At 39.0% G+C, this 23,487-nt stretch overlaps 1 protein-coding gene across 1 annotated transcript in view; it reads left to right on the top strand.

Annotated features, from left to right (window-relative positions):
* The window catches only part of DROSHA (drosha ribonuclease III), a 649,328-nt gene that overhangs the window by 539,280 nt on the left and 86,561 nt on the right, over positions 1-23,487 (top strand). Inside the window, exon 22 of the mRNA XM_082259249.1 lies at positions 20,446-20,548. Within this exon, the coding sequence (XP_082115375.1) occupies positions 20,446-20,548 (103 nt within the window). The remainder of the gene's footprint in view (positions 1-20,445; positions 20,549-23,487) is intronic.

The following is a 23,487-nucleotide window of genomic DNA, read 5'->3' as shown; positions in this document are numbered from 1 at the left end:
AAGACGGATTCACTTTTTGTGATCACGGATGGCCCCAGAAAGGGTTTGCCTGCATCTGCCGCGACCATTGCCAAATGGATTAGACAAACGGTGGTACAGGCTTATTCTATTAAGGGTCAGAGTCCTCCGTTCCCTGTTAGGGCGCACTCCACTCGAGCGCTCAGTACTTCCTGGGCCTTTCGCCATCAGGCGTCAGTGGTCCAGGTATGTAAGGCGGCCACTTGGTCGTCGGTACATACCTTTACAAAATTCTATAAAATTGATGTGACGGCATCGACGGATGCCTCATTTGGCCGCAAGGTTTTGCAGGCCGCAATTTGAGGAGACCGGTGGTCTACCTCGAGGGTTTTTTTCTGTTTGAAAAATTTTTTTGTTGAGTCTCATCATTAAGGATGAGCATTGTAAACTTCTAGTTGGCACCGGTTGGGCCTTCTAGATTGGGATTTGATTTCCATTTTCCCACCCCTCAGTTGTGATACTGCTCTGGGACGTCCCGAAGGTGGTGTATCACCGAGGACTACGTCTGTCGATGAGCGCTAGAGAAAAATGGATTTTTGTAAAATCTTACCGTAAAATCCTTTTCTCTTAGCTCATCGACAGACGTAGTCCCCGCCCCTCTGTTTTGGAGTTGGGTTGGGTTAAATTCTCTAAGCACTGCTTTTTCACATAACTGATTTGCTGAGGCAGAGAGAGAGAGGATATACCCTCTGGGACTGCCCCTAGGGTGTGGCCAGAGCTTTTTAATTTCCTGTCTAGTCCTGCTCCTGCGGAGGTAACATAACCCGAAGGTGGTGTATCACCGAGGACTACGTCTGTCGATGAGCTAAGAGAAAAGGATTTTACGGTAAGATTTTACAAAAATCCATTTATATCCAACCATGGAAGTCTTCTAATTTAGCTAATTCTGGGTAGGAATGATTGTTCCATAAAGGGGTAAATTCAAAGTAGCCTGTTAATTTCATAAGCTTTTTTAGTGCCCCCCACAGCCTTCGCAGTAAAATCGCCGTGGATGCTGAAAGTGGGAGCGCCGGCAGCACCATTTCTAAGTGGGAGATTGCGGGTAAGTCAGGGTTAGAAGCATCAATAAGCCTAGCTGATGGATCCCTATTTTCTACCCGTTGCTGTATCTGAGCAGCAAAGAAGTACATTTTGGGGTGTGGTACCTCCAGGCCCCCCTATCCTTGGGGTATTGAAGAGTATTAAGTTTCACTCCAGAGTGTTGTTTCTTCCAAATAAGGTCCCTGAATTGAGAATCTATTCTTTTAAACCAGCTCTGTAGAATCCACATAGGGGAGTTGTAGAAAATATAGAGCAGCTGAGGTGCTCTATATTTGATGATGGTGATCAAGTTAACCCTACCAACCACAGAGGGAGGGAGCTTACACCAACTACGGCACTTTGCAGCTGCTTATCTAGGAGAGACGCTAGTTTTAGTTTCAAATAATGGGACGGGTCAGGAGACACGGCTACTCCTAAGTATTTAAACTTGGTGGCTAGAGGAATCTACTCTGCATCAGGTGGAAGTGCCCCCCCCTCACAGGATCCAGAGGCATAAGGATGGATTTGTGCCAGTTAATAGTGAACTCTGAGAGGGTGCCAAACCAGAGTTTCCACTTTGGTGGTATTTCTTCTGGACACTTTGGACTGACTAGTTTGAGGAATTGATTTGCACTTTGATATCATTCATGTTTTGCACAAAATACTTATTGAATTATGCACATATTTAATTTGCACTTTGATATTTTTTAACACATAGGTTGTTGTTGATGTTTATGATCCCACTGGAGAGAATCATTGTCAGTTTGGTCACTAGGACTGAAAGCAAGGAAAAAAAAAAACACTATGAGTTGTGCATTAAAACAAGAATAGAGAGGAAATTGTGTTCCACTGACAACTAAGAGGGAACTTTTCCTTGCTTTGGGTCATATGTAGCAAAAATAAGAAGTCAAGAAAAGTCTTCACTTGGATAAACTGATGGCAAAAATAAGAAAAAAATAAATAAACTGAATGGAGTTTTCATAAATTCCTTGTCTATTCAAAACAAGTGAAAATGTTATAGATTAATTTATACTTAAACTTAATCTGCCCTCCTATATTATTTGTAGGACAGGCATAAATGAGGGAGGAAGGCATGTGCAAGGTGAATAAATAAATGAGAACCTGAAAACATCTGGAGTGAACACCCCTATTTTTATACAAATAAGGTACTGATGAGGGATCAGGTATAAAGCCTAAAGTAAACATTACATTTTCTTTAACATAAGCGAAAACTAAAAATTTGTATTTCTTATTACCATAATATGGCAATAAAACGGCTTGAATTTTCTACCAATCCGGAAGATAAAATCAAATGCAGCTCAATCATTTCATTGTATTATTCATTTTATTATCAGCTTCATGGCTGATAAAAAGTTTGTGTATTTGATCATTTAGTGTGCACCCATGACAAGTTTGTCTCTGGTGATTGGAGATGAGTTGGCACCACGAATAGGATTCACTGAACCCTACAGAGAGTACGCCTGTCAATGTGCATGGCTGCTTGGAATCATTGCCGAATGCAAGTCAGTAGGATTTGTTCTACTGACAGTCTGACATGTGTTCAATGCAAACTCAAATCTTCCCAGAGGGCTTAATGGACTCTAGGACGAGCACCAACACCGCTCTAACCTTACTGGAGAAAATGGAGCACAGTATACAGGCATACTGTAAAATACACAATTGATCTGGCATATAACTGGTAATAAAGTATGACATGAACACATTTTTAAAGTACATCTAAAGCCTTAAGAGACAGCAGGAAGTGGGAACATATTTTCAATGTGAGGATAGACCCCTTAGTCGTCACTAGAACAGGTATCACCATTAGTAGACCCTTTATTCCTGTTCTGCTGAAATGGGTGGCTGCATTTACAGAAACATTATACTCTGTTGTTTCCATTAAACATCAGGGAAAAAAATGTTCTGACTAGATAGTACAATGAGAAAAGAGAATGACTATGTTTAAAACATTAATGAACATCAGAGGCGTGTCTAAAATATACAGTGCCTTGCGAAAGTATTCGGCCCCCTTGAACTTTTCGACCTTTTGCCACATTTCAGGCTTCAAACATAAAGATATAAAACTGTAATTTTTTGTGAAGAATCAACAACAAGTGGAAGAATTAACAACAAGTGGATCATGAAGTGGAACAAAATTTATTGGATATTTCAAACTTTGTTTACAAATAAAAAACTGAAAAATTGGGCGTGCAAAACTATTCAGCCCCTTAACTTTCAGTGCAGCAAACTCTCTCCAGAATTTCAGTGAGGATCTCTGAATGATCCAATGTTGACCTAAATGACTAATGATGATAAATAGAATCCACCTGTGTGTAATCAAGTCTCCGTATAAATGCACCTGCACTGTGATAGTCTCAGAGGTCCGTTTAAAGCGCATCACGAAGAACAAGGAACACACCAGGCAGGTCCGAGATACTGTTGTGGAGAAGTTTAAAGCCGGATTTGGATACAAAAAGATTTCCCAAGCTTTAAACATCCCAAGGGGCACTGTGCAAGTGATAATATTGAAATGGAAGGAGTATCAGACCACTGCAAATCTACGAATACCTGGCCGTCCCTCTAAACTTTCAGCTCATACAAGGAGAAGACTGATCAGAGATGCAGCCAAGAGGCCCATGATCACTCTGAATGAACTGTAGAGACCTACAGCTGAGGTGGGAGACTCTGTCCATGTTGACTGACTCACTACCTGGAAGTCTATTCCAAGCATTAACTACTTTCAATAAAATAATGCTTTTTGTGATTAGTTTTGAACTTTCTGCCTGCTAGTCATGTCCCCGTTTTCTTTATCTTGATTTCACATTGAAAATACTGCCTTCCTGAAATGTCACTCTGTTGATGTATTTAAAAATTCATGTCTCCCCTTTCCCTTCTTTCCCCCAGACTGTACATATTAAAGTGGTTCTAAAGCCTTAAGATGTTTTACCTTAATGCATTCTGTGCATTAAGGTAAAAAAAATCTTCTGTGTTGCACAAGCCCCCCAACCCCCCTCTTTTTCTTACCTGAGCCCGATCTAATCCAACGACATGCATGAGAGCTCTCGCCGCTGTCTTCCTCTTCATTGGGTAGATTGATAGCAGTGGCAGCTATTGACTCCCCTTGCTGTCAATCAAATGCCATTATGAGTGTGCAAAACCATTGCACAGAGCAGGTAAGTATAACATGTTTCTTATTTTGGTTTTAAAAAAAAAAAAACAAAGGTTTAGAATCACTTTTAAGTGATTGTTAAGTCTCCTATTTAAATAATTAAATAACAAATGTTATACTTTCCTGCTCTGTGTAATGGTTTTGCACAGACTGGTCTGATTCCTCCTCTTCTCGGGTACCTCTTCGGCGCTCCTGGCACCTCCCTCCTGCGTGCCCCTACAGCAAGCAGCTGTTAGAATGGCCAAGTCAAAGTCCAGACCTGAATCCAATCGAGAATCTGTGGAAAGAACTGAAAACTGCTGTTCACAAACACTCTGCATCCAACCTCCCTGAGCTCGAGCTGTTTTGCAAGGAGGAATGGGCAAAAATTTCAGTCTCTCGATGTGCAAAACTGATAGAGACATACCCCAAGCGACTTACAGCTGTAATTGCAGCAAAAGGTGGCGCTACAAAGTATTAACTTAAGGGGGCTGAATAATTTTGCACGCCCAATTTGTCAGTTTTTTATTTGTTAAAAAAGTTTGAAATATCCAATAAATTTCGTTCCACTTCATGATTGTGTCCCACTTGTTGATTCTTCACAAAAAATTACAGTTTTATATCTTTATGTTTGAAGCCTGAAATGTGGCAAAAGGTCGAAAAGTTCAAGGGGGCCGAATACTTTCGCAATGCACTGTGTATATATATATATATATATATATATATATATATATATATATATTCATTGATCTCAGTATTTATCTTGCTTTTTTTCCTTCCTGATTAACTTCAGCTTTCTCACAGTAAAATGTGACAGTGCTGGCTATTTAAATTGAGTTTCATTAGTTAATTTGATGATAAAATCTAGAAAAGCTTTACGTTTTGGCATTTGCGTCTTTATAAATGTCACAATCGTTAGGATAGACTAAATTTGTATGTATAGAACTCCCCCTCTCTCCACCCTACACACATTCTCATTCTGCTAATTTGCTGATGAAAAAATTATAAAACCAACTGTAGCCATTTTCCAGATGAGTATCTAATCAGCAATAATGGAAAAATATGGCATTAAAGTACAGTCACACAATTAAAATACTTTCTTCTTGCTTAACCTTTAAATTTTAAGCAGATGAATATGCTCTTATTACAGAAAGAATGTAAGCATTTAATTTTTTTCAGCAATTTAAAAAAAAAAAATGATCAAAGTACATTTGTGCCAATTTTGTAACCCAAAGAGCTCTGTGACAGGCAGTTATTTAATGTATCTTACAGTATAAGACATTTCAGATATGCCAATAAATATTTTATCACTCTGAATGTTAACAACGACATTGAACTATTCCATTGCATTAAATTGCCGTTTCTATTCTGGTTAGAATAAATGCTTTAACCCAGCAGTTACCAATCTCATTTATTCTGCTTTCTGTTTGAGAGCATCTTCTGCTAGTAACTATGCGTGACTTGGCCAAAACATTCACTACCAGTGTAGAAATCTACTTTCAACACTAACACAGACTAAAGCATAGAATACCATGTAGATTAAAGGTTGCCACCCCTTGTTAGTTATGGATAAAATGTTGCCACCTTTGTTATAGATAAAAGGTTGCCACCTTTGTTAAAGCATCCTCGCCACAAAAATGTTACAACAGTGGTTCAAAATGTTACTACAGACCCACAAATAATTGGAAACAACTTTTGCAGTCTAACTTTTACCCACTTGGGCTGAAGTTTGCTGGGAGACTGTAAAACCACTACAGTGGCAGTTCCTTTTCTACTGGCCCCTTATTAAATAGAACACTATTCACTCTCATTGCACAACTGTAACCTGGTCAAGAAGGGATGTGTGATTTTAAGAAGTTCAAGAAAAACCTTCGGAAAGGAGAAATCAACCAGTGAGCCCAGAATTTTTTTCCAAATATTCCTGCTTTGATAAAATATTCCACCTAATTTACCTTTTGTCTGAGTTTTCTGCATTCCACTATCATCCCAGCACATCCAAACCACTTTGCAGGTACATTAGAAGGGCAGAAGCAGTGTACTGACTTAAAAAAATATGTACTATGGAACATCCTCTGTCTTTTCTTCCTACATAATTAGTCGTATTTAGACTTTCAAGGTTGTTTTGAATATGATTGGTGGTATGATAATACCCTTAGCTTGATTGTAAACTACTGAAGCTTTCCCTTTCTCCATTTTCATTCTGCTGTCTTATATTGTTTTGCTTAATCTTTGTCCTCCCTCTTCCTTAGTTTTTCTCTCCAGTTTTCCCTCCCCACCTTACCTACCTTTCTATCTTCTCTCTGACCCTGCCTTTCTCAAGAACTAAGCTTGGTATGCTCTCCCTTCTATTCTCTTAGCCCATGTCTGTCATCCTCCTCCTTCCCCTTCCTGCTTCCCAGGTTCTGTTAATATCACTAAAATGTGGAGGTTTCCATTGGTTGGAACTATGCGAGATCTACAGCCAAGGGCCTAAAGTGATTCTAAGTGCATTTTTTTCAATAGCAAACAGGTTATATTTACCTGCTCTGTGCAATAGTTTTTCACAGATCAGCCCCAATCCTCCTCTTCTTGGGTCCCCTGCCGGTGCTTTGGGCTCCTGCCCCCTTCCGAATGCCCACATACCAAGTCGCTTGCTATGGGGGGTACTCGTGTGTTCTCAGTTCCAAGCTGGCTCCTTGTGTTCATTTACACACAGAGCGTGGCTCAGCCCCACCCCCTGCTCTCTCTTCACTGGCTGTAATTAGCAGCAGCAGAAACCAATGGCTCCCGCTGCTGCCTTTCTGTTCAAAGAGGAGTGAGAGAGCTCTTGTGAACATCACTGAATCGAGAGCTGGCTCAGGTATTTAGGTACAGTATTTAGAGGGGAACTACATGCAGAAGGTTTTTTACCTTATTGCATGGAATTTATTAAAGTGGTTCTAAAGCCTTAAGGTTTTTCACCTTAAAGCATTCTATGCATTAAGGTGAAAAACCTTCTGCGCTGCAAAATCCCCCCTACTTTTCTGAGCCCGATCTGATCCAGCAGTGTGCCCAAGAGCAGCGTCTCTCAACTATGTCTTCCTCCTCCCTTGCAGATTGATAGCTGCGGGAGCCAATGGCTCCAGCTGCTATCAAGCAAATGCTATGCCAAGTGAGCAGGGGCAGACCCGAGCTGCCCACTCTGTGTCAATAGATGCAGACAGGGCAGCTTACAATGGGGCACTTGCCAAAGAGGAAGAGCCTGAAGCGCTGTCAGGGGGATCCCAGAAGAAGAGGATCGGGCTGCTCTATGCAAAACCATAGCACAGAGCAGGCAAGTATACCATGTTTGTAATTTTAATTAAAGAAAACAAAGCTTTAATGTCGCTTTAAGGTAAAAAACTTTGGACCTTTAGAACCACTTTAATCTCACTCACTTCTTGAAACTCAGTAAATACATACAGTGCCTTGCGAAAGTATTCGGCCCCCTTGAACTTTGCGACCTTTTGCCACATTTCAGGTTTCAAACATAAAGATATAAAACTGTAATTTTTTGTGAAGAATCAACAACAAGTGGGACACAATCATGAAGTGGAACGAAATTTATTGGATATTTCAAACTTTGTTAACAAATAAAAAACTGACAAATTGGGCGTGCAAAATTATTCAGCCCCTTTATTTTCAGTGCAGCAAACTCTCTCCAGAAGTTCAGTGAGGATCTCTGAATGATCCAATGTTGACCTAAATGAATAATGATGATAAATAGAATCCACCTGTGTGTAATCAAGTCTCCATATAGATGCACCTGCACTGTGATGTCCGTTTAAAGCACAGAGAGCATCATAAAGAACAAGGAACACACCAAGCAGGTCCGAAATACTGTTCTGGAGAAGTTTAAAGCCGGATTTGGATACAAAAAGATTTCCCAAGCTTTAAACATCCCAAGGAGCACTGTGCAAGCAATAATATTGACATGGAAGGAGTATCAGACCACTGCACATCTACGCAGACCTGGTTGTCCCTCTAAACTTTCAGCTCATACAAGGAAAAGACTGATCAGAGATGCAGCCAAGAGGCCCATGATCACTCTGGATGAACTGCAGAGATCTACAGCTGAGGTGGGAGACTCTGTCCAAAGGACAACAATCAGTCGTATACTGCACAAATCTGGCCTTTATGGAAGAGTGGCAAGAAGAAAGCCATTTCTTAAAGATATCCATAAAAAGTGTTGTTTAAAGTTTGCCACAAGCCACCTGGGAGACACAGCAAACATGTGGAAGAAGGTGCTCTGGTCAGATGAAACCAAAATCGAACATTTGGCAACAATGCAAAACGTTATGTTTGGCGTAAAAGCATTACAGCTCATCACCCTGAACACACCATCCCCACTGTCAAACATGGTGGTGGCAGCATCATGGTTTGGGCCTGCTTTTCTTCAGCAGGGACAGGGAAGATGGTTAAAATTTATGGGAAGATGGATGGAGCCAAATACAGGACCATTCTGGAAGAAAACCTGATGGAGTCTGTAAAAGACCTGAGACTGGGACAGAGATTTGTCTTCCAATCAAGACAATGATCTAAAACATAAAGCAAAATCTACAATGGAATGGTTCACAAATAAATATATCCAGGTGTTAGAATGGCCAAGTCAAAGTCCAGACCTGAATCCAATCGAGAATCTGTGGAAAGAACTGAAAACTGCTGTTCACAAACGCTCTCCATCCAACCTCACTGAGCTCGAGCTGTTTTGCAAGGAGGAAGGGCAAAAATTTCAGTCTCTCAATGTGCAAAACTGATAGAGACATACCCCAAGCGACTTACAGCTGCAATCGCAGCAAAAGGTGGCACTACAAAGTATTAACTTAAGGGGGCTGAATAATTTTGCACACCCAATTTTTCAGTTTTTTATTTGTTAAAAAAGTTTGAAATATCCAATAAATTTTGTTCCACTTCATGATTGTGTCCCACTTGTTGATTCTTCTCAAAAAATTACAGTTTTATATCTTTATGTTTGAAGACTGAAATGTGGCAAAAGGTCGCAAAGTTCAAGGGGGCAGAATACTTTCGCAAGGCACTGTACTTGTATTGTAAACCCCACACATTATATACTGCATTCTAATGTAATTGAGTTGACCACAATTTTAGGAGCTCCTTCATTCCTATACATTTTCTCTGTATACTTTTGTTGAGTTGGCTCTGTCCTCAAAAAAACTGTATAAAAAAAAAAATGTTTCATGCTTCCTGTGTGTTATGCCCCATACACACGTGCAGATTATCTGCAGACTTTTGTCTGCAGACTTACCAAAACCATATAATATGAGGTCAAACCTAAACACTTTCAATTTGTATGCAATCCGCCAGGCCCTTGCACTACATAGAAAAGGTAAGTCTGCAGACAAAAGTCTGCAGATAATCTGCACGTGTGTATGGGGCATCACAGGCAGCTGGAGATCTTTGTGTTGTCCCTGCTGACCTCCTCCTAGGAATACTAGTTACATGGCTGTCTCAGACTCAAACACTTTGAGACACCTGCCCAAGACAAATATGCAGATCAGATAAATGAAATCGGAACTCCTATTCTTAATACTTTAACCAGTTTAGAGGCTTAGAAAGTACTGAAACATTGGATAAGCTTGGCAATCAAGTATGATCCAAAAAAGAAGTCAGCAATAGTAGCTCCATTATCTTGCTTGCTACAGGTTCCTTTATGGGACAGGGAAGGGGATTGCTTGCAGTGCTATAGGGTAAAGCATTTAGACACTAATGGTATTATAAAGAACTTATTATAATACAAACAAAATTGTTCTGATGATGATCTGTAATGGACTCTTTATGACAGAAATGATGGCAGGGAGATCTTCATAGGTTTCATTCTTCCAGTTTTTGTGATCTTTTCCTTTAGCACAACTGCTTCCTGATAAAATATGTTGTAAGGGGTTTTTACATATCCACATGAGTATGAGAAAATAAATACTTAATAATGTATTGATCAGTCCACCCAAAACTCATATTTTTTTTTTTGATAGATGTCAGAGTTAAATCAACTATCATTTTTTTTTTCTCTGGGGGGACTCTAGCAGAAACATATATAACCTTGAGCTGTCAGGTCTTTATACCTGCTGTTTCCATTATGAAAAAGCCTATACCTCCTGATGGATTTTTAAATATTTTTTACATTACATCAAACAGTGGGAACTGGAACAGCAAAGGTATGTGGGAGCAGCCAAAATTCTCAAGTAGAGACAGTTAGAAATTATGGCAGGGAGATTTATTGTTGGAGCATACGAAGAATAAGAAAGCAGGAGCTGATTCAGCACACCAGAATCCACCCATAAATAAAATATTACTTTTGGTGGACTAACACTTTTAATAATGTAACATCTGGCTAGTTGTAATAAAGATACAGCTAGTGTTTTTTTAAGGTAGTAAACAAAAAAATGTCTAATTACTAAATAATTCTATGAAAGGAGGTAATATTTTTAGTTAAGGTTTTTAAAAATCTTACTACAGCTGCAAGAAAAAGTATGTGAACCCTTTGGAATAAGGATTTCTGCACAAATTGGTCATAAAAAGGGATCTGATCATCAGCATCTAAGTCACAACAATAGACAACCACAGTCTGCTTAAACTAATAACACACAAAGAATGAAATTTTGCCATGTTTTTATTGAACACACCATGTAAACATTCACAGTGCAGGTGGAAAAAGTATGGGAACCCTTGGATTTAATAACTGGTTGAACCTCCTTTGGCAGCAATAACTTCAACCAAACGTTTCCTGTAGTTGCAGATCAGACGTGCACAACGGTCAGGAGTAATTCTTGACCATTCCTCTTTACAGAACTGTTTCAGTTCAGCAATATTCTTGGGATGTCTGGTGTGAATCCCTTTCTTGAGGTCATGGCACAGCATCTCAATCGGGTTGAGGTCAGGACTCTCCCTGGGCCACTTCAGAAGCTTATTTTCTTCTTTTTAAGCCATTCTGTTGTTCATTTACTTCTATGCTTTGGGTCATTGTCCTGTTGCAACACCCATCTTCTGTTGAGCTTCAGCTGGTAGACAGATGGCCTTAAGTTCTCCTGCAAAATGTCTTGATAAACTTGGGAATTCATTTTTCCTTTGATGATAGCAATCTGTCCAGGCCCTGATGCAGCAAAGCAGCCCCAAAGGTTTCATCTGTCCACAGAATATTTTGCCAGTACTGCTGTGGAACATCCAGGTGCTCTTGTGCAAACTGTAAACATGTAGCAATGTTTTGTTTGGACAGCAGTGGCTTACTCTGTGGTATCCTCCCATGAAATCCATTCTTGTTGACTGTTTTACGTATTGTAGATTCGCTAACAGGGATGTTAGCATTTGCCAGTGACTTTTGTAAGTCTTTAGCTGACACTCTAGGATTCTTCTTCACCTCATTGAGCAGTCTGCGCTGTGCTCTTGCAGTCATCTTTACAGGACGGCCACTCCTAGGGAGAGTAGCAGCAGTGCTGAACTTTCTCCATTTATAGACAATTTGTCTTACCGTGGACTGATGAACAGCAAGGCTTTTGGAGATACTTTTATAACCCTTTCCAGCTTTATGCAAGTCAACAATTCTTAATCGTAGGTCTTCTGAGAGCTCTTTTGTGCGAGGCATCATTCACATCAGGCAATGCTTCTTGTGAAAAGCAAACCCAGAACTGGTGTGTGTTTTTTTATAGGGCAGGGCAGTTGTAACCAACACCTCCAATCTCATCTCATTGATTGGACTCCAGTTGGCTGATATCTCACTCCAATTAGTTCTTGGAGATGTCATTAGTCTAGGGGTTCACATACTTTTTCCACCTGCACAGTGACTGTTTACATGGTGTGTTCAATAAAAACATGGCAACATTTCATTCTTTGTGTGTTATTAGTTTAAGCAGACTGTGATTGTCTATTGTTGTGACTTAGATGAAGATCAGATCACATTTTATGACCAATTTGTGCAGAAATCCTTCTCATTCCAAAGGGTTCACATACTTTTTCTTGCAGCTGTATGTAATAAGAGTTTTCACCCAATAAATAGGACATGCCTCAATTGTGAATAGGACAAAAACTCAGTATTTGCCTCTTTTTTAGTTTTTAAAGGAGTTATTTGGTCAGTGTTACAGTGAACTGGCATCATGTTTGCCATTACCGTCAAATTAGGATTCTTTGAAAGAGACTATAAGGGGACCTATATCTTCAGATAAACCCAGACAAGCCATTACATCTAAAATGAACAGTAAAATGCATAAACATATTTTACTGTGTGCAGAAGACATCCCATCTGGAGTGGGAGTTGTCAAGACAGAATTCAAGGAGTTGTAAAGTTTCAAGGTTTTTCACATTAAGGTGAAAAATCTTCTTGGTTGCAGCTGCCCCCAGACCCCCGTTATTCTTACCTGAACCCAAATGTTCCAGCAACGAGCTCAAGCATAGCCATTCCAGCCGCTGTCTCTGGTCCTCATTGGATAGATTGTGTCAATGGACACAGCAGCAGGACACGGGAGCGTGCCCACACAGGTGCCCCCATAGAAACCGGATCTCCGTGGGGGCACTCGATAAAGAGGGAGGAGTCCGAAGTGATGCCGGGGCACCCCAAAAGAGGAAGATTGGGGCTGCTCTGTGCAAAACCCTTGCAAAAAGCAGGTAAGTATAACATGTTTGTTATTTAAAAAAAAAAATAAAATTTGAACCTTTACAATCACTTTAACCACTTCTGGACCGGAAGGATTTGCCCCCTTAATGACCAGGCCACATTTTGCAATTCGGCACTGCATTATTTTATTGGACAATTGTGCGGTCGTGCGACGCGGTACCTAAATTAAATTGATGTACTTTTTTTCCCCACAAATAGAGCTTTCTTTTGGTGGTTTTTGATCACCTCTGCGATTTTTATTTATTGCGCTAAAAATAAAAAATAGTCGACATTTCTGAAAAAAAAACAATATTTTTCACATTCTACTATATAACATTCCCCAAAAAAAAATTAAAAAATCTAAATTTTTTAACATTTTATGCCAATTTGTTTTCTGCTACATATTTTTGGTAAAAAAAATCGCAATAAGCATATTTTGATTGGTTTGCACAAACGGGAAAGATTTATGTAATTTTTATTGTTTTTTTTTTTCTTTTTTACTAGTAATAGCAGTGATCTGCAATTTTTTTGCGGGACTGCGACATTGTGGCAGACAGATCAGACCCCTGACTGACATTATTGACACTTTTGGGGGTACCAGTGACATTACTACAGTAATCAGTGCTAAAAAATATGCACTGTTACTGTAATAATGACACTGGCAGGGAAGGGGTTAACACTGTGGGTGATCCAGGGGTTAAATGTGTACCTAGGGGCGTGTTTCTAACTATGGGGGGCGTAACTTGTGAAATCATCACAGAGACCTGTGTTCCTATATAGAAGGATCACAGGCATTCTGTGATCATTCCAGGGAGACGAATGGTCAGCTGTGTTTACAACAGCTGACCATTCTTCTCTCTCAGCGGGGAACGATCGTGGGTGTCAGGCAGCAATTGGAGCAGCCTGCCCCGTGCATCGGAGTCCCTGCTGCCGAACGTTGGCTGGAGCGTGGCAGTGCGCGCTCGCCCCCTAGCTGCAGGCGGGCGAGCGATGTATACCTATGTCTGTTTGTGCAGTAGCGGCTGCCTGCGGCGGGCGGGTGGCAACCGGTTAAACATTAAAAAACCTTAAGGCTGGGTTCAAATATATGTGAATTGGATGCGGGTTTCCCAGCACGCAACTTCCATGACAGGCGAGTATTAACATCTCTCAATGGAGCTGGTTTACACAGGTCCAGGTCGGCAGCAGTCCGCATTGAAAAAGGTTCCTGCGCATCTTCTGGTCCGATTCAGGTGCGAATTCACGCAAAAATTCGGACCTGATTCGCACCTGAACCAGTGAACATGGATGCATCCAACCCCACGCATTAACCCGCGGTCGAATATGTGTGAACCTGGCCTAAAGTGTAAATTCATTCTCGTAATCAACATTGACTATATTTTATCCGTATGCTGCTAGCATTAGTAAATAGATAGGAAACAAGAAAAAAGTTGGGGGAGCAAACCCTGAACATGTATTTCTAAAGCTGGTGCAGCTATGAACCGAGTGACAAGTATATTAAAAAAAAATAGCGCACACATGCAAAAGAAATGACTATCAAATATGAAGACAATCCATAAATAAAAATGGGGATTTGGTCCCACCATATGGCCATATCGTGCTCAAGCCCACCACTACGTCAAAGTACCCCATTATCAGTGGGTCCTACACTATCCATAAAAAAAGGATGAATCCAGCCTCTCTAACCCTTGGAGACAACACTCCTTGCTGGGAGAGATGTGCTACTGCACTACAAGAGACTCCTCCTATATCTACTTGATAGTGGACTCTGAGTCTTGAGCACGATATGGCCATATGGTGGGACCAAATCCCCATTTTTATTTATGGATTGTCTTCATATTTGATAGTTATTTCTTTTGCATGTGTGCGCTATTCTTTTTTAAAATAGATAGGGAAGTATATTAAACTCTTTGTTTTAAACCTTTTTTTGTATTTCTTCAGTTACTTCCTGGTTTCCATGCCTAGGCATATGTTTTTATACTCCCCAGCAGTCTTCAGGAGGGCAGGATGGGTTTTCTCAACTAAACACACCCTCCTGCCTGGGCTAAGGGCAGATGATTCCAGGAAGTAAATGTGACATGAATCATCTGCCCTTACATAAGATAGGCCACAGCCAGAAGTGCTAGGGGGTGTTTTTATAAATGATTTCTCAGCAAAATAAAGCATAGAGACATGGGTGGATGGGGAGTTTGATTTGAATTTTAAAAATTAATAAATTGCATTTTTGGTTTGCGGTGCAGTGTAGTTCCGCTTTAATTAGGTGTTTTATTCTTTTTGAATCACACACACCACTGCTATTCTTAAAGGAAGACATTTTAGCCTGTACAATACAGTTATAGAAAAAGTATAATTCCCTGTACATTTAGAAAAAAAGTCCAGAGCATGTCATAATGCAAGATGCATTATATAGATGGCAATATAAAATGAGCTAAAAAGTCAAAGCACTTAACAGGAAAGGTAAGTGCTTCTTTAGCAGTGTTAGATTTCAAGCTTTTTAGACAGATATTTCTGTTAATGTTTAACCTGCCATGAACCTTATGTATAAAGAATTTCAGTCTCATTCAGCATTTGGGGATGAGAATTGACCTGCATGGTAAATGGAGAACTGAACAGTGAGTTACTTGTAAGTTATATTTTAAGGCTTTCAGTAAATGGTAATATAGAACTAAAATTAAAAATACAATATAAACATCTGTAAATAATAAAGACTCACTTCAGTCAGGTTTTTTTTTTGTTTTGGCTAGAGCGAGGATGGGATTTTACCTGTCTCTGTGACATGTATACAAGAAATGGGAGGAGCAGTTGTCACACATTGTCAGATGTTCTAACCCTTGCCAGCTATACAAAAAAAGTGTTTTTTTTTTTCACCCCCCATTGGAGAGATTTATATGAATTCCTATACTGATGGAAAGCAAGTGGAAATCTCCCACTGTGGAGACATGCAGCAATAAAAATGTTCCCCACTCTATCCAAAACAAAAAAAATTGTAGATTTTAAAATAAAATATGAAAAATAAAAATGAACATTCCGGTGCCAAAACCAAAAAATCAGGAGGCTCTTGCCCGAAAACGAAACGGACAGTTTTTTTTTATAATTTATACATTTTTTTAATTTAATGTGGCTGGCATTTTTGCATTAAAGTCAATCGGATGCATTTTTGCATTGAAGTCAATGGAATGCGTTATTGCATTGAAGTCAATGGGACGTGATTTTGTATTGACGCCAATAGGGCGTGATTTTGCCCTGATTGTCTCCCGAAGAAATGCGGTAAAATTGCACAAACAGTATCAAAGGACGCCTGTCTCTCAAAAGAAGTCCTAGGACTTCTTTTGAGCGACAAGCGTCCCGTGATTCATTGGGCGCCAATCACGGCAAAATCGCACCGTGATTGGGGTGCCATTAGAAGTGACAAGGAACGCAAGAGTGTACCGCAATTTCCATTGATTCCGGATTGTGGGCAGAATCGCATCAATTTCTCCCGTGATCCAAGACACCTAGATGTGAACAGAGCCTAAATCTTTTTTATAATCTTACATAATGATGCCCCTTCCCCTGATCTCTCTGTCAATATTGATGGAATTACTATGAGCCCATCCCCGCATGCCAAGGTCCTAGGTGTTGTCCTGGACTCTGAACTCTCCTTCAAGCCCCACATCCCATCGCTGTCCAAATCTTGCCGCCTTAACTTCCGCGACATCTCCAAAATACGCCCCTTTCTAACCAAAGACACAACAAAGCTTCTAGTTCACTCCCTGGTCATCTCACGCCTCAAATACTGCAATTCCCTTCTCATTGGCTTAACTCTACACAGGCTAACCCCCCTTCAATCCATCATGAATGCTGCCGCCAGACTCATCCATCTTACCAATCGCTCAGTGTCCACTGCTCCTCTGTCAAGCCCTCCACTGGCTTCCGCTCACCCAATGAATTAAATTCAAAATACTAACAACATCTCACAAAGCCATCCGCAGCTTAGCCCCCAACTACATCACTTGCCTAATCTCAAAATACCAACCTAATCGCTCTCTTCATTCCTCTCAAAACCTCCTGCTCTCTAGCTCCCTTGTCACCTCCTCCCATGCTCGCCTCTAGGACTTTACCAGAGCCTCTCCAATCCTATGGAACTCCTTACCCTTATCTGTCTGATTATCTCCTACACTATTAGCTTTTAGGCGATCTCTGAAAACCCTCCTCTTCAGAGAAGCCTATCCTACCCACACCTAACAACTCTACCTCCATTTTATCCATCTGCCCATCCCCCTCGGTTCCTGCCTTTTGTTTCACTTGACCCTCCCTTCTAGATTGTAAGCTCTAACAAGCAGGGCCCTCTGATTCCTCCTGTATTGAATTGTACTGTAACTGTATTGTCTTCCCCCACATTGTAAAGCGCTGCGCAAACTGTTGGCGCTATATAAATCCTGTATAATAATGTATACTAAATAAATCGATTTAGTCACTGAAGTCAGCATGAACTATCAAGAATTGGGGAGAGATGGTGTCCAGCTATTCATATATTAATAAAATTAAAAACGGTGGCTCATGTAGCTTGTACAAGATTGCCTTCTCAACCAATATATTATGCTTTTACTTGTACTGTGACCACATCTGCTTTGTTTGTTCTTTTGCTCCATGAAATGGCCAAGAAATCTAACTTGCTTTTTTGCGACTCTCAGGATAATAAAACAGAGGGCCTTCCCCCCCCATGCTGTTCCCAGATTTTATCTGAACCCAGATCTGTAGTTTCCAGATTTCCCCTACCAGTCTAGTTGCTGCACTAAATCTCATTTGTAGTAAGACCATAATGTACAGTGGGTTTTTCCATGGGAACTTGATTTGGCATTGCTGGAAGATTGGTCAAAGCAGTGGAAACTGAAGTTCTATATATATATATATATATATATTATATATATATATATATTTATTTTATTTATTTAAAAAAAAAAAAATATTGTATTTGATTTTTCATTGATAAAAATGACAGAGGTCAATATCAAACATTCCATTAAATATTTAATTTCCCCCTCTTTCCCTACCCCCTTTCCTCCCTCCTCCCCTTTCCCTAGTGCCGATCTCCCCTCTTCAATCTTTTCTACCTTTCCTCCTCCCTCTATCTACTCTACCCATTTCTCAGTATATTTCTAGTTTTCTTAAAATCCATTTTTTTCCATATGTTAAATCCCTCTATTCTCTACTACAGAGAAATTCCATTTTGTAAAAATAATCTATTCTTTCAAACCATTATTTTATAGTGGGCTTCCTCGAGTCTAGCCATTTTTTTGGTATCAGTCCTTTCGCTGCGTTTATTAAATGTGGTGCCAAGGTACTCTTATATTGTTTTTTTGTACAATTTGTTTTATGGAATAAACATACCTTTGGTTCATTTTGTATCTCTTCCCCTGTAATCTCTTTAATATATTGTTATATCTCTTGCCAATATTCCTGAATTTTAAAACACTCCCACCAAATGTGTGTCATAGTGCACTTCTGATTACAACCTTTCCAACATAAATGGGAATTACTTTGGTGATATTTTTTTGGGCTTTCCCAGGTGTTATATACCATCTCACTATACATTTTTAATTAATCTCAATTGTATTTATGTCAGTCGCGTGTGCCGCACTCAGCACCTTAACTGCTTGTTGCTCGTTTATTCTTATATCCAGTTCCTCTTTCCATTTCCTAATGAATGCAGGCAATTCCAGCCCCCCCCCCCCCAACTCCGCGAGGGCTCTATAAACCTTAGATATTCCATGTTTTACTGTTGTCTGTAAATTACATAGTTTTTCTCTTGAGTTCAAATTCTCCTCTTATTGGTTGTGGTAGAGCAACCATGAACTGCAAATACCTCCATTCATTTATATTTTTAAATTCATCTCTGTGTTTTAGTTCTTGAAGTGGTCATATTTTCCCTTTAATCGTAATATCTTTTAATTGTACATTCTCTAACCAAGACCCAAACAGTGCTTCTTTACGTGGTAGAAAATAATTTGTCCCTGCTAGTGGAATGAGTGGTGAATTATATTCCCATCTTACTTGTCTATAAATAAGATCCCAAACTTTAAACACATTTTTAGTCAAATCGTGTGTGCCCTCATCAAGTGATCTTTTTTTTTGTGGTAACCATATAGTTTTATCCAAGTGTGCCTTACCTATTGCGTTCTCCATTTTAACCCATCTTCTTTTCACTTTTTGTGTTTGTCCATTCCATTATTCGTGTGATTATTACTGCATTGTAATATCTTTTTATATCTGGTACTGCTAGCCCTCCTTGTGTTTTATCTCTACTTCATAACGCAAACTGTTCTCTTGCTTCTTATTTTGCCAGATGTATCTTAAAATCATAGTCTTTAATGTTCTAAAAAAAAAAAAACCTGGGGAAGTACTATTGGCATTATTTTAAATTTATATAAGATTTTTGGGAGAAATACCATTTTCACCATATGTATCCTTCTTAATCATGAAAGTGGTCGTGATGTTTTCCTAATCTCTGTTTTGATTTCATTGTGGAGTGGAATATAATTAGCTTGATATAAATTCCCCAGAGATGCTCTTAGTATTATTCCAAGATAGTTTAATTCTGTTTTCCTCCAGTTCAATATTTCTAAATGTAAAATAATGTATCTAGGAAAAAAGAATCCACTGGGAGAGAACAACATTGGGGGTACACTGTTAGCCAATACTACAGAAGAAAAATATTTGGGGGTACTTATTATAGATTGCAAAATGAGCAAACCGTGTTGCCAGGCAGTGGGAAAAGCAAATATAATAGGAGGCATCACTAGCAGGAGGAAGGAGGTTCTGATTCCTCTGTATAGATCTTTAGGCAGAACTAATTTAGAATACTGTGTCCAGTTCTGGAGACCTCACTTACAAAAAGATATGGATCAAATAGAACGAGATGGGTAACAAAAATGGTGAAAGGTCTGGGGAATAAAACATGTTGAGAGTGACTTCAGGAACTTAATATGTACAGTCTTGGGGAAAGAAGGGAAAGAGTGTACATGACAGAAACCTTTAAATACATCGGGGGGGGGGTAAGGTTAAAAGATTCAGGAGGGCAAACACAGGGACATTACCTCAAACTAACTGGAGGAAAGTTCTAATCTTAGAAAGTATTATTTTACTGAAATTACATTTGATGCTTGGAATAAACTACCAGCAGAGGTAGTGAGACAGTCAACAGTAAATGGCTTCCAACATGCTTAGGACAAACACCTATACTCAGACAATAAAGTTAATGAGGGGAAGAAAAATGGGCAGACTCAATGGACTACTCAGTCTTTTTCTGCCGTCACTTTTCTATGTTTCTAACATTTAAATATTTATAGCCTAGATTCCATCCTCTAAGAACCTTAAATAATAGCAGGTTCTGGGCCCAACTGCTGATTACAGAGGGATTGTGGGAAACTAAGGACCTCTACAGGCAGAGATCCCAGGCAAATACGGATATTTGCTTTCTTTGGAAATTGCATTTAACTACCTGAAGGAGTTCTGTCAAGATGAAGCCATTTTTGAAATTTGCTGTAATTTAATATATAGAGGATACTTTCATGTAATATGAAATAGAAGCGACAAAAGGAAAAAAAGGAGTGCTGTTTTTATATGTGTGCACAATTATGAGAGGAACTGTGTTTTGTTAATATGATCTCCTATTCTTCTATAGAAACTGGAACTGGATCGTTTTATGCTGTATGCTCATGGACCAGACTTGTGTAGAGAATCAGATTTGCGGCATGCCATGGCAAACTGCTTTGAAGCTCTGATGGGTAATTAGTGTATAGTTTTGATTTTGTGCATGAACAATTTATGGATTCTTACAGCCTTATTAGAGACATCTGTCTGAGAAAGATTTGAATGTATAAGGGTTTGATTTTTTTTTTTGCAAAATTTTAAGGTTTGGTTTTCTGATGAGAGATGCATCCATAAGTAGTGGAAATCTTCTTTGTTTCAGGACTGTCAGGTGTTTTTCATCATCTTTTTATATAGTCCCAGCATATTCAATTGCTTTGCACTATAATCTCTGAGTGCAGTGCTGCAGCAATATTTAATTCTGTCTTGACAGCTCCCACTCCTGCAGTATCTGTATATGCAAAGATGGGATGTCTTCTGCACACAGTAAAATATGTTTATGCATTTCACTGTTAATTTTAGATGTAATAGCTTGTCTGAGTTTATCTTAAGATATAGGTCCCCTTACAGTCTATTTCAGAGAATCCTAATTTGACAGTAATGGCAAACAAGATGCCAGTACACTCTAACACTGACTGAACAACACCTTTAAAAACTAAAAAAAGAGGCAAATCCTGAGTTTTTGCCCCATGCACGGTTGTGGCATGTCCCATTTATTGGGTCGAAGCTCTCATTTTTAAAAACCCTAACTGAAAATATTACCTCCTTTCATGATATTATTTAGTAATTAGACATTTTTGTTTACTGCCATAAAAAAAACACATGCTGTATCTCTATTACAACTTGCAAGATGTTACATTATTGAACGTTTTAGTCCACCAAAAGTGATATTTTACATATGGGTGGATTCTGGTGTGCTGGATCAGCTCCTGCTTTCTTATGCTTTGTATGCTCCAACAATAAGATCTCCTTGCCATCATTTCTTATGGTCTCTACTTGAGAATTTTGGCTGCTCCCTCATACCTTTACTATTCCAGTTCCTACTGTTTGATGTAATGTAAAAAATATTTAAAAATCCATCAGGTGACAGAGGCTTTTTCATAATGGACACAACAGGTATAAAGACCTGACAGCTCTAGGTTATATATATGTTTCTGCTAGAGTCCCCCAGAGAAAAAAAAAATTGGTAGGTGATTTAACTCTGACATCTATCAAAAAAAAAAAATGTGTATATTTATATATATATATATATATATATATACATGTGCATGTGCAAAAACCCCTTACAACATATTTTATCAGGAAGCAGTTGTGCTAAAGGAAAAGATCTCCAAAAGTGGAAGAATGAAATCTATAAGCCTTAGGCATCAAAATACAGTAACTAGTGTTAAAGGTGTCAATTCAAGCTATATACTACTATTTGATTATTCAAAAAGGAAATTTTTCATGCATAATCCATCCAGGAAATTGTTTCCATGCTTTTGGTAATGCCTGATTCATAAAACATTTTTTTTAACTCAATGAAAAATCAGTATTTAGGTCTTAACATCACTTAAACAGTTGAGGTCTAAAATATATGAGGTAGACCCAAAAAACATCTAAATAATTTGAAGATAAACCCTGGTCTTCCTCCACTACTCTGTGGTGGCTCTGCTTGGTGAAAGTTCCAGGACTTGGCTTCAAAACTGTCTCACTCTGTCCTAAACACACTGCTGATAGCTGCTGCTGTGTGAAAGAAATCGGAAAACAGTGTTTTACATTGTAACATCACATTTATAATGTGTTTTGCCTACTTGTTTTTTTTTTTTTTACGTGCAGACCAAAGAAGCGTCTTTTGATCTGCACAAAATGACAGTTCCAGTAAAGTGAAAAATCTTATAATTATAGTACATATGTTCCTATTTAAACCCGTATTAAACTTTATTTAACTGTAATCAACCTTAATTAACTTATTCCTAATTATTCTATGTATGCTTTTGTATTCTCTTTTTCTTATTATGTTTGTTTTGACCTTTCTCTCGCTGAACAAATAAATTCATTCCTCCCAGGGCATTTATGTGCCTTTTATGAATTCCACCTAAAGATTTATAAATATAACACCCCCTTTGCCTCTCTTCTCTCAGTACACCAGTGTACTGATTCTAGGAACTTCCATATTCGCTCTTTCAACAGGCTACTCTTATGATTTCCCATTAATTACATTGGGAAATCTTTTGACACAAAGGACTGTGGTAAATGTTCTCCATTAAGTTCTGGTTTTCAATAAACTCAACAATTCTTATAATGGTTAAAGTGCTCAGTGTACCTAGAAAAAACGTTTTTTTTTTCCCTCAGTTTTGAATAGCATGGGACGGGTTAGACCCCTTGTCAGATTTTTCTTTTGTCTCTCCATTAAAAAGATTTTCACAAACTTCCTGTCTTTCTGGTAATGTTTTAGCAAACACAAAATGTACCATAATAAATAAAATGATCACTATAAAAACAAATAGTAATTCCCTTGGGCTCAGAATAGACAAAACAAATACAATATTAGGTCTTATCGCAGACAAGTCGCAGCTACTTAAATATTGAGCATTATGTAGAAAAACACCATTAAATCTTGCAGGAAACCAAAATGGTATTAGTAGCACAGACAAAATTATGATACAGGGCGAGAATAAAATTATCCCATCAAAATAGGCATAGTCCATCATATAAAGTGGAGTCTCTAATCAGAGTCTATATAGTGATAGATCACTCCAAATCACCGGTAAAACCCACAGGAATCACCAGTGTGCAGCCAGGATCACCAAAACACTTCTTCACCGCTGTGACAATAAATGAAGATGGTAACTCACCAAAAACTATTGCCAAAAATCATTGCACTCGATCTCTCTTGTGCAATGGTTCAGAGGAGAGGGGTGAGCAGCAGATTAAAAGGACCTTACGGTGGATATTATCAACGCTGTACACAGGGATCAGGAGCTAAGCCACTTTGGAGATTATCCTCTCTGCTTTGTTGCCTTATCCATGACAGTGGGTAGGCAATAGTTTTTGGTGAGTTACCATCTTCATTTATTGTCACAGCGGTGAAGGA

This window comes from Pelophylax lessonae (assembly GCF_965119305.1).
Source record: "Pelophylax lessonae genome assembly, chromosome: 5".
NCBI lineage: Eukaryota > Metazoa > Chordata > Amphibia > Anura > Ranidae > Pelophylax > Pelophylax lessonae.
Note: the sequence above shows the minus strand (reverse complement) of the source record. Positions and strands in the feature narration are given on the sequence as shown.